Source organism: Haemorhous mexicanus, chromosome 2 (genome assembly GCF_027477595.1).
Source record: "Haemorhous mexicanus isolate bHaeMex1 chromosome 2, bHaeMex1.pri, whole genome shotgun sequence".
NCBI lineage: Eukaryota > Metazoa > Chordata > Aves > Passeriformes > Fringillidae > Haemorhous > Haemorhous mexicanus.
The window spans coordinates 116,548,278-116,561,082 of NC_082342.1; the positions used below are offsets into that span (position 1 = coordinate 116,548,278).

General features: G+C 36.2%; 1 protein-coding gene across 2 annotated transcripts in view; it reads right to left on the minus strand.

Annotated features, from left to right (window-relative positions):
- The window catches only part of TRAPPC10 (trafficking protein particle complex subunit 10), a 37,968-nt gene that overhangs the window by 15,446 nt on the left and 9,717 nt on the right, over window positions 1-12,805 (minus strand). The window contains exons 3-11 of one of the 2 annotated variants that reach the window (XM_059840026.1): window positions 12,176-12,311; window positions 10,886-11,082; window positions 9,375-9,570; window positions 8,132-8,243; window positions 6,880-7,127; window positions 4,520-4,666; window positions 3,003-3,117; window positions 2,428-2,504; window positions 458-549 (exon numbers count right to left, since the gene is read on the minus strand). In XM_059840026.1, the coding sequence (XP_059696009.1) occupies window positions 458-549; window positions 2,428-2,504; window positions 3,003-3,117; window positions 4,520-4,666; window positions 6,880-7,127; window positions 8,132-8,243; window positions 9,375-9,570; window positions 10,886-11,082; window positions 12,176-12,311 (1,320 nt within the window). Of the gene's footprint in view, window positions 1-457; window positions 550-2,427; window positions 2,505-3,002; window positions 3,118-4,519; window positions 4,667-6,879; window positions 7,128-8,131; window positions 8,244-9,374; window positions 9,571-10,762; window positions 11,083-12,175; window positions 12,312-12,805 lie in introns of those variants that run through there. The other variant, XM_059840027.1, reaches the window with a different exon arrangement.

The following is a 12,805-nucleotide window of genomic DNA, read 5'->3' on the forward strand; positions in this document are numbered from 1 at the left end:
GGAAACAATCACTTTGCAGTGATAACCTCAAATATGAAATTGATTATTCTCCAAAGACACTTTTCCTGGCTTTTTTTAGATAGATGCAGTTCATATATGTAGTTAAGGTAACAACTGCATTTACTATAGTCTGCTTGCTAAGGAGGCCTCTGACTTGTTTCAAAGTTTACAGCTATCTTTCCCAGCTTTTTCTCCCCAGAAGAAGAAAGGATCAAACTAAAGAACACAAAGCAGTTAAAGGTAAGAGTACAAAATCATGAGGTGATAATTAAGGTTTGATAAAAGAGATTGTTAGTTTTCTTTTTTTTTCCCCTGAAATACAGCCTGAAATAGGGTTTGTTTACATTTTAAAAAATACTTTTTAAAATTCCTGTTGAATTATAGCATATCTTCCTCAGGGATAATTTTCAACCTTTTCAAAGGCAATGCATTTAGGACATTTTAAAGAGTCATTTACATATAAAACTCTGCCAAGTCCTTTCCCACAAGCTTAGCTGAGCGAATTCTTCCAATGTTTGTGTACATTTCAATGGTGGCATGGGACAGATCCTGTAGAAAAGAAAATAAACCATTATGAGCTTTATGTATTTTTGGCAGCTGTAGGATTATTTCACACAAACTCACAGCCAGAGACTAAGTTACTGCAACAAAATGCCCAGAATGAGTCACATTTGCCCTGTGCAAAAAATACACAGCAGTTTGTAAGAGATCACCTTCACTGCTCCTGCAGCTGGTCACATCCCAGATCTGTGAATGTTAAGTTATAGTCAGAATAATTATTTTCACAAGAGTGCCTTAAAGGAATTTTGCTTGCATTCCCAAACTGAAGTTTATTCCTCATCTTTAAGCTTTAATCTCCAATGCAGCCACAGTGCCCAAGTGTCACCTTTCTCCCCTTGCCTTAAGCTTTAATAACAGCAGCAAACCTTTCTCACAAAATTAGCAGTTACAGCAAACACGCTGTGTTCAACCATCCAAATTCTTTCAAAAGTCCATAATAATCTCTGGCCAGATATGTAAAAATATAAAAAATATATCCCATCATGACAGGATAAAGGGGAATGGCTTCAAACTGAAAAGATTTTTTTTTTTAATGCAAATAAATTATCTTAGGTGTGTCAGTAAATTTTACTAATTCTGTGTTCTTGTCCACTGAATACAGGAAAAGATCAAATATAGATACACATAAAATGTGTATATTTACATGACAACTACACAGAAAAGTGTAGTTTTAGAGTGTATCTGATATCTGAATTTCCACTGCATAAAAGTGCAGTCATAAATACAAAGAGAAATGGCAATTCCTCTGGCAAACACTAGAGACCCCACTTAGTTTCTTAAATTTAGGAAGTTACTTCTGAGCTTAGCAGAGATCTTCAGGTGCAAGTTGGAACTGAATAGGTAAGAGAAGCTGGCAGCTCAAGATTTTAATTCTGATCTAGCTACACAGCTAGTCCTATAAATAAATGAATAATAAAAGTGAAACCCAGTATCTTCAGACAAAATGTTTTGAGACTTTTTCTTCTGATAAAACTTTGTAAAATTGAGTAGCACATAGTTTCCATATTTCAAAAAAAGTATTCCATTTTCCTTCAGGTTTTCTCCAGGAAACCTTATTGGCCATATGCAAATATGAGAAATTGTAAAGGAAAATTATTTAAGGAAAAAAAAAACCCAAGCAAAACTGGTTGGAAAAAAACCTACCAAACCAAAAAACCCAACAAAAACTGTCAAACCAAGCCCTCAAAAAATCAAACACATTCTAGTGACAGTTAAGAGTTTTTTGTTTTATTTAACAATCTTCTATTTAAAAAACAAAACCAGCAAAATAAAAAAAAACTGAAATCATTACAATGGCTCCTCAGCTGGGGAGCTGTCAGGAAGCAAAGATGCACAATATTAGAATCCTCATTGTGCATCAATCTATGCCAGGTACAACCCTATTATCCACAGATGTCCCACAATTTATATCTATTAAAAAAAAATCAACAGTATAACTTTAATCATGTAATACTCATTGCAAAATGCAAGCCCAGACCATTTAAAAGGAAGCTGAATTCACACATCAATATTCTTCTGGGAAAGAGTCAGTTAATTCTGAGTTTGGGATAGCAGAACATGACAGCCATGACATTGACTTTTTTAATATCTGAGTATACCTACCCACAGATAATAACCTCCAGCTCATAACTGTAAATATTAAAGTTAATGCAAATATTTGAAACTTGGGTCCCCTACAGGGTTCCAGCAGTTAAACAAATCAGCCTTGTTGCATTCAGTGTGCAAGAAATAACCTTTGATACCAAAACATGGAAATACAAATTTATGTTCTCAATGTATCTTCTCAGGTTTGAAAACCCTGGCCCTATTTAATCTACAGTGCAAACACACACAAAACTAATATAAATAACCAAGACTCATACTTACTAAGTAGTGTTTTTCAAAAGCTTCTACAGATGATAAGGCCTCTTTGAGTTTCTTGTAAGGGCTCTGTGATGCATTGGCTTTGGAAAAAAGCAGAAGAGGTGTTACTTACAAACATTCATTCTGAGAACAGCACCCCCCACATCCCTTCCCTGCTTTTTCTCCAGTAGAAAGTGGAGAGAAAACTAAAATCTAATATCACTTTGCAGCTCCTGCAGGGGCAGGTTATCTATCTGCACACAATCAAGGATGCTCCATTTGTATTTCCAATAATTTTATATTAAATATTTGTCTGAAAGCATTAAGACCTTAATTCAAAACCAGTGCTGTTCAAGACCAATCACCTAAATGCTGATAAGTGGAGCATTGATGGAAAAGCTTATACTTGCAACAGTAAGGAGATGCACTGGTAGTTTGAAATACTAAATAGGCATGAAAAGAACTTGCAAGAGATAAAGTTCTATCAATGTGTGGGCATATGTAGGGATACTTAAAATTTTGTATTACTGATGTACTTGTATGCTGTGCATTTCAGACACTGGCAGCTACTGAAGGAATGCCACCTCTCCTGGCAGTACCTGTTTCAGGGCGTTCTGCTCCCAGCCCTGCTAACAGATCCACAGTCCTGTTAAGGTCTTCTGAATTGGGTCCCTTCTCTGACACAAGTCCACACAGGTAACCCAGAGATTTTAACTGTAAGAGAAGCCAGATGCTTGCTTTCAATAGGCTGTAAAATCAGTAGAAAACTTCTATTGTTCTATGACATTGTTCCATTTTCATTGCTTTCATATTATGCTGCTTATAGGATCTCAAAATTAACTGTTATTCTCAAAGTATAAAGTAACTTATTAAGGAATTAAATTGCATATAAGTTACTGACTCAAATACTGGAACATATGCCTATACACACAGATCCCTACATGCACAACACATAATCTGAATAAATCCTTGTGGTTTTCAACACAAACACAAAGCTTGAGATGTTCAGCAGTTATGACTAAAGATTATTTCTAATAGCTGTGTCTGTATTTTTTGAAAATTCCATAATCAAGAAAAGCAGGCAAGTCTGCAGTACAGTGATTAGGCAGCTTGAAAATTCACCTGAAGTATTATATTCAGATGAAAACCTTCCTGAAAAAGAGATTAGCACAGCTAACAGTGTTAACTACCATAAAACCCCTTCTAGACAGCAGCTGGTGGCTCAACACCCAGAATATTGTCTTAAAGAAGCTCTTACCTATTGGCCATTTGGTTAATTTACTTAGAAAACTCAATCAACTACTGAGGTAAGCCTCAGCTTGTCACATAAAAAATGGGGATGGACATTAATCTTTTTTTTTTAATTTATTTTAAACTCCACTTAATTTTGTTAATTTAGCAATTTAGTTGCTAAATTTCTTCATTCAGTCAATTTCACCTTGCTGCTACTCATTATCCTAAAATTCTTCCTTTTACCCTTTGTGTTAGAAAAATGATGGAAGGGAAGAACATTTCCAGCTCATGATAGAGCTTATTTTCCCTAGAAACATGTAAGGAGTATGGGAAGAATCTGATGCACCAATTGCCATTTTAAACAATTCTTTGCTTCCTTTATTCTGATCTCCACCCCCCTAATTTTTTTTTAGCAATAACTCTTCAAGGTGAAATTTCATTTCCCTGCTTTTGTAATAAAACAAGGACCTTAAGGGCTCAATTAAAGGATTATTAAGTCTACTGAAACATGAGCAAACTATAATTAAAATAAAGAGCAAATATTCTACAGGCTATGCAAACAAAAGAGTGAGTCTTCAAAAGATGTTGGTCTTCAAAAACATCCACAGATACCACAGTAGACTATTTCAACAGTTTCTGGAGTTGACTTCTTTCTAAAATGTTTTTCAGCAGTGAAAAGCAGCAGCAATCTCAAACATCACCTCTTTCAATGGAACAGAGTAAGTGGAACTTGAAACATGGATGTCTCATGTAGACTAAACTCAAGACAATGTAGAGAACCCAGTATTAAAATTCCACAATAAAAAGGACAAATCTGTTCCAGGGAAACAAATATTCTATTTCAACATTGTAATACCACTACCCCAACACATCATTCACTCACCTTCTCTGTGGCATAGCTCCACAGGCCAACTGTGTGGGAAACATTTGCATCTATTTGAGCCCTATCACAGCAGCCTTCTATTCTCTGTAAGACTTCCAAGCAACTCAAAAACACCCAGCAATCCAAAGCTCCAGGAGGAACTGAGACCTGGAGATAAACAGATAAAATTAACTAGGAAATCAACCATCATCAGATGAGAAAATACTTCAGCAAAAGTACTTTTCTTGATACAACACAGCAAAACCTCTTGGAAGAGTTTACTCTCGGAATACACAAAGCACAGCCAAACTCTTGCTGCCTCCTGAATAATTTATACATATTAGTTCATGAAACATATTAACTAGATCTAATACATTCATCAAGATGGAAGAGAAGGAAAGGAAGAGTAATAGGTCTTGGAAAAATTCCAGAAGTCTGACAACTCAGCTTAAGGAAAAGAGAGTTAGGAAAAATTTCTGTAAATAGAATACTACTTTCCTAAGGAGACATCAGTTCTAAATGAGACTGAAATGAAAAGTATAAAGAAGTGCTAAAAACCTGGAGAAAACAAATTAGTCTCTAAGATACCTTCACAAAAATAAGCTTATTCATTGAAGGATAAGAAATCTGTCATGGACAATTAATTAAAAAACGGAGATGAAAACAAGCAAAGGAACACAAAACGAGAAAGCTAGAGAAAAACAAGAGAGTCTGATACTAAAATATTTTCAAGAATTTAGATAAAGATGAGCATAACTAAAGACATGGAATAGAGACACAATAAAGGTGTTTCAAAATCCTGTCCATAATAATGCAAAAATATTCCTTTTAGAAAGACTATGGAAGTCCTAAAACCCATAATAAACTAAGTGACTAATGGGATAGGAAAGTTTAAAGTATGAGCACAATGAACTCGAAGAAATAACAAAGATCTGAATTCCGAAAGAATTTTCAGGAATACAAAGATCCTAAGAAGAGAGTAGTTTAGATTTCTGCTGTGTGTTCAGTGGTGTCAAGCCACGTTAAGAGGTTTGACTGTATTAAGAAAAAGGATCACAACAGGGATAAGTACAAGCTGTGCACATTAAAGTGAAATTGTCTCACAGTCAGAACACTGCATTCAGTTTGGATCCCCACAGCAAGACTGGAACAGCAGGAATAAGAGACAGTGCAAAGGAAAACTCCAAACATTGGGGGCACAGGACAGATCTGGGGTGCAGCAAAAGGGGAACTGTAGGAAGTGCCTTCAGAGATCTAGAAGGCTACAGTTTGGAAATTTAAAAAAAAAAAAAAATGCACACACAAATAATACTATCTTTGGGAATTACACGTTAGTTTGAGAACACATGAAGGTGTCAGGAAAGCATCTGAAGCAGATTTGCAGCTTTTAAATGCAGATGAACAGATGGAACTTACTACAACGATGTCAGACAGGCAAAAGTTAGCAGCTGCTGTTATAATGGCACAGATAAAACTAACAGAGCACCCATGGGATGAGGACATGGGTAAGCCACAAAGTGATATTCAGAAATAATCTCTTCTTTTTGTTATAGAGGATAAGCCTGCATAACAGCATAATAACCACTCTGCCTTGTTTCCTTCAATACAACACTGCTATAGATCTAAATTATGGGAGCTACAGTTCAACAGATTGGTAATAAATCCATGAAAGAAGCAGGCAAATGACTACCAGTTTAGACAATAACTTTCCAGGTGAAGACTAAAACGCCTTAACTGAGCAGATTTGGTTCCCAGATGCGATGTCTCCAAATTTCTTCCCAAAGACATCCTCATGATGACACAATCAACTGCAGCACAATTGTTATTACAGCATCATTTTGATAACTCCCAGCCCTTATTGAATGCTGGTCACCAACAGCTAAGCTTGAGAGATCTCCTTAGGTCATTATTGTATTTGCTGGGAATTGCCCTGACAAAGGCAGGAATGATGAATCTGACTCCATGTTCTCAGAAGGCTATTATATTATATTATATTATATTATATTATATTATATTATATTATATTATATTAAAGAATACAGACAGGATACTTACAGAATGCTAAAAAGATAATAATGAAAACTTGTGACTCTTTCCAGAGTCTCCAACACAGCTTGGCCCCAATTGGCCAATGAGTGAAAACAACTCATACCAGAATCCAATGAAACAATCACCTGTGGGTAAACAATCTCCAAACACATTCCACATGAGCACAACACAAGAGAAGCAAATGAGATAAGAATTGTTTTCCTTTTCTCTGAGGCTTCTCAGCTTCCCAGGAGAAAAATCCTGGGCAAAGGGATTTTTTTAGAGAACGTGAATGCCGCAGATCATCACTTGATGAAATAATTCACATAATGGAACAGATTACACTGACTCACTTCCAACAGCTTAAGCTCCTGCACACAGTTGTGAAGAAGCTCCAGTGCTCGCTGGGAAACCTCCCATGGCCTCTGCAGGAAGATTAACAAGGTGCACTGGCGGGAGAACAGGTAACTGCGCAGGTCCAGCAGCGTTGCCTCTTGGTTCTGGATCAGCTCTCTCTTCTCCATGTCTATTGGCTTCCGCAGAATTAAACCATTCCAGCTCCTCACTGGCTGGCAAAAAAACGTCAGCCAGTTTGCACCATCTAAGTAAACAAAGTTAATATCCAAGAATCAACCACTGCTTTCTAGGAAAGCCTCTTCATCCTCTCTCCAGAGGCTGTGAGCTGCCTTAGTCCTTCCCAAGTTTATCACGTGGATAAATGACTTAATGTCTTAGCTTCAAAAAGCAAACCAAAAAAACCAGCAAAACTTCCACAGCGAGGTAAGATAACTGAATTTCACATTCATCTCCCATAGGCATTTTGCCTTCATTGTATGTTTGTTATCAGTATAGCGGCAACCAGTCTCTAATTTATTTATTAGCAATTAAGCCTACCTGAAATTCAAAACAAACAAGCTTTATTTGCTTAAGTATTTCTCACTCAGCCATCATGGATGAATGTGCCCCCACTTCTAGGTAGTGCATTGGGTTCAGTCAGCACAAATCTATTTCACTGCAATTACTCCTGCACTATATTTTCACCAGATTCATAAAACATATCTGATTAAAGCTGTTATATAACAGCATGTGCTTTAGCTCATTAAAACAGTTTAAAGCTATTTGATACTTCTTGCACAGTATTTTTTCTCGAAAATGAAGTTATATCTTCTGTAGTGCAGATTAAGCACCTATTTCTATTAAGTTTTGCAGTGATTACCAAACATCTTGTGTAATTTGAGGCAACACTGAATGCACTTTTCCAGGAAGCTCTTTACTGAAAAACCTAGCAGTAAGCTGTAAAAACAGCAGCTGTATCTCAGCCAGATCAATACTTGTGTCATTTCATAGTTCAGGGCTCTGGTTGTAACAATCATCCCATTAGAGCAAAACACGGGTTTTCATTAAAAATTGCTTCTCAGCCTCACAGACAAGAAACAAAATTTTGTTAAGACTGTAACTGATGGACACTTGTGTTTATACACAGCACAAAATAAGAGCACAAACTGCCTGGTGCAGCCTCCCTGGGACTGCCTAAAGCACAGGGCTGCTCAGCACAGTGAAGGAATTCATGTAGTCAACATTTATTTCACATTTTCAGACACTTACCACCAGCCCCAAAGTTGACAACGTACTGAGAGAACAAGGCATCCAGCTCATCATACTGCACCAGGGCATCCTCAAACTGCTGCAGCATCTCAAAGACAAAGGCCAGCTCTTCCTTTTGGCACACAAGAAATACAGGGAACATGTTATTGACATTATTCAGGTCTGGTATTAGAGCCTGTCCTCAGTCCTTATCCATCCAAAGAGCTCCAGGAACTACTTTTTCTAATGTTCATTTCACACATATAAGAAAAACCTGTCATTGGAGCAGATTTCTTCCCAACACAGGGAGGTCCACAAAAGAAGATTAAATCATGCAGCTCTGCCAGTAAATTCTGATGTGTATCCAGATCCTGATTCACTACAAGATATTGCTCATAGATCTATTAAAAGTTTGAATTTAAAATAAATAAATGAATAAATGCTGAAGACTCATCTCCCATAATAGTACTGATTATTTCCTCTCAGTATACACCATGAAGCCATCAACTGCAGTGCATCATAAAAGGGTTTTTTGTACACAAAGCCAAACTGCTAAGTAGAAATGGCCTCAAAATAAGATATAGCCTATGCAAAAGACAGCACATGCAGTCAAAGGAGACACGAGGATGCAGTGGAGATCAGCATTGTACAGGGACCAGAAAATTCCAAAGGAATCAAGATATTGACTTGTATCAAACAAGAGGTTCTTGCTTTTCTCTAAACAAGATAAAACAAAATTCTATTTATAAGTACATAAAAAATAGAATTCATGGCACTCTCTATATGGATTACTTCAAAATAGACACTTTTCTAAACATCACCTCCATAAATACTGATAACAATCTGAACAAAGAAAACAGCAGCATTCATATTAAATACCAATTGTGAGTTTGAGTGTGTATGCACAGTAATGGGACATTTACCCCAAATTCAAGATCAACTACTAAAACACTTTTTAGATGCAATTCATTTGCTTTAATTTGGGTTCATAAAATTTTGACAAGCCTGAAGAGATTCTGCTTTTTTAACAGCAGGAAACTGTATTACTGCTTAACTGTATTAAAAGATAACTCAAACCTGCTGCAAACAGGATCCAAAAATGCTGCTTTTAAACCACTCTCCATAATTCCTACCACAACCCTCAAAGAATGATCAGAACATTAAAAGGACCAGAAATCCAACCACAACAAAAAAGCACCATTTTTAAAACTAGGACTCAAGGGTTTTCTTCTTGAGTTCTTCTTCAATATCAAGAGACTCTTACCTGGACCATGAAATACTCGCAGAAGCTCCACCCTGGCTCAGTCCTTTTCTCTCTCAGAGTTCTCATGTCATCTTCAAACTTGCCTAAGTTTTTGGTAAAGGACATGAGAAGCAATGTCCTGAGTTTGGTCAGGAAGGCATTCCAAGATTCCTGAGAACGGGAAGAGTCTTTCAAAGGGTCAGAAAGTACCACACATCTGTAAAGAGATTGATAAAATTCTATTTGAGGAGGAAAACACATAATGCACATATAAATGCCCAGCTGAATACTGTGCATTCCTGACAAATTCAGAATGAACAAGATTTAGTTTTTCATTCCACATTAATCAGAAGGAAAAAAAAACAAGATAAGGGTTATGTTTTTTGTTTGGAGGTGGCTATGTTGAGGTTTTGGGTTGTTTCTTTTTCTGGTTGGGGCTTGGTAGTTTTTAAAAAACTTTGTCATGTGATATAGTTTATGAGAAGAGTTAAGTGTTTTACCCAGAATGAGCACTCTAAAGCCTTTTTTTTTTTTTTTTTGAAGCAAATAATGGATACATTATTCTAACTACTTAAATATAAGCAATGCTGTAGCTAACCTAGAAAAGACAAGTCTGCCTAGCAATACAAATCAGCAGAAAAGCAAATATAGCTACTCCTGGACTCCTGGTAAAGATTATACAAAATACAAATCAGGATCTGTTAGATCACATAAAGTCAGCCTTTCCTAACTCACTTGAAATAATCATCCATAATAGATTCTTGAAATATCTCAATCTAGTTTTATACATCCTATGTGCTAAAACTTCCTCTCCTTTTCTCAGAAAATAAACAGATCCCATTAATTTACAAATAAATCAACTTTTTTAGAACATCTTACTTCCTCAGTTTTTCTATCAAAATTTATTAACATCCAAAAAACTAATGATATCTCTAAAGACAGGAAAATCTCTCATCCAAGTAAAACACTATTTCTGGTTAGAAAATCCTATTTTGTTTGCTTTAATGAAAGCAAGAACAGTTTCATACATTCATTAGTATTTTCTTAGAATAAAAACATCTGAACAAACTGGCCTTATGTCAATTATCTCAGAGTGGAAAGTTGATTAAGTGAACAGCAGAAAGTACAATGGCAAAAAATGATTCATATTCCCTACTCACCTCACACCAACTACCTGCAACTCTGGTAAGACTTTTGCAAGAACCTAAGCAAACAAAAAACCCTGAAGGTCTAAAAGCTGATTAACATCACACTGTTCCCCTTAAACCTCTCTAAGCCAGGAGGAGATACTTGAAATCTATTTGACACACATTTCAAAGCTGCCACAAACCCAGAAAAACTGAAAATAAAATTTCTCCCTTTATTCTTTATGCCAGCCTCCTTCAAAGCACAAATCTTACAGAGCTCACCAGTGTGAATGCCGGACATCAAGGGAAGTCTTTAAATGAGCAAGGAATGTCTTGTACATGGAGCTTTATAAATCAGCACACTGGTCAAAAGATGAAAATGTTTGCAAGCCCAAGAATGCTCACCTGTCACTTTGCTTGTTGCAGAAGTCATTCCTTATTTTATCTACTATAGAGGTTCGGGGAAGGATATTGGTTTTGTTCTTTTTCTTGGCATCACTCTCAACCACCACAATCAGCCAGTCCACTGAGCTGTGAGCTTTGAGAACGTTCTGCCACTTGGTGATGTCATCCTTGACTGTGGTTTTGTATACTTCCGTGTCCTGGGATGAGAAGTGGTGAATCATCAAATCAAACAGACATTCTGAACAATTTCAAAAGGCAAGTTTTGTTCCAAAAGAAGGCAAACAGAAAGACATATCAAATGGAATTAGTGACAGTAAGTTCACTTACTGAAAAAAATCAAATTAGATAAAGCATAGTAAAATTCTAGTCTTTTAATTTAATTCATTTCCAGTATTTTAGTTAATAGCAAATATAGTAGTTGGTGCATTATCATTCTTTAGATGACTGAAATTAAGACTTTTAAACATCATTTAAGCTCTTTATTTTACACCTTCTGGAGCTTTACAATAAAAACATGTTTGAAATTACAAAGCTGAACTGTTTTATTCTCACATAGTAACAGAAGTGTGATATTTCCACCTTCCGCACTGCTCAAATCTCAACCCGTTCAAAAGCTTTTTCATAAAAATGATTTTTTTAAAAAAGCAGAAGCATTGTTTTGAATTATTTTGCTTCTGGATTGATGTTACACAGATAAATACAGATAATTCTTAAGGCTGTTCTGGATTCTTTTTGACTGGTCACAGATCAGATGTCACCTGTGTCCCTCAAGTGGATAATTAATTCACAACAGAAGCAAACCAAAAGGCAGTGAGCTGGAGATTAACAGGATTAAGACATTCCAAATCTTGCCCAATTAAATTGCCGACATCCACCAGTACCTGACACACACAGACGATGGAACTAAAGAAAAAAAATGTATCTTTAGATTTCAGCACACCAACAGATCAGAACTGAACTACCCCAGCCACATTTCTGGGTTACAAAGAAAGTGCACTGTGCCACTGCAGTATCACTGTAAGATCCTGGGGGGTTTTGTGACAAAGCACTGAAAACAGGTTATTCAAATGCCTGTCCTCTTAGTGTCAAGTAACATTACAAACAGATACTGCTCGTGGCAAGAAGTGCTCAAGCTAAGTTTTGTTTCAAGCAATATATCAGGTATGGATGCTTATGCAACCCAGACTTCATTGTTTTGACTTTCTGCTTGTGCTGTCTGTTATTTTCATTTGTTTTTCATGCTTATGTGAACAATTTCATTTTTAAATTTGAGTTTTTCCGAGTACTTACGCAACATTCTGTCCAATAAATATGAAGGAAGGGAAAAGTCAAAAGGGCTTTATTCCCCTCTTTGGGTAGTAGCTCCTCTTTAAACTGAACAAAGTTGGATTCCAGGTGAATCATCTTCGGAGCACGGCCGTAAGACCTACAGAGTTTGAAAACTGAAATTACTGGACAGAATAGAAAAATGAACATGTGTTGTGGGGAAGAGAAATAAACTGAAATATTCTGGCACTGGAAACCCACAAACTACACTCACTGCAGTTGGTATAAAGTCAACTAAAATTTGGTATTGCTTGAAATGAGATAAAAGCTCCTTTTTGAAGAACAGCATTTAGAAGCTCTTCAGCTTCCTTCCAGTAAAAAATTTTCTGTATCTCTAGGACAAGTAGAAAATACTAAATAAGAGAATTCTCAAAAAAACTTTTCCAATCACAAAACATTCAAATATATTAAATGTATTTCTGAAGGGAAATACATCTAATTCCATGTGAGTTCTACCTATATTCTCATTGAGAAGAAAGCATACCACTTTCAAAACACAGCAGCCTAAATACATCAAAGCACACCAAGACAAACCCACAAACCACAAAATCAGGAAGAGAAACACAGCATTACTATCATTTTTCTTTAGGCTAA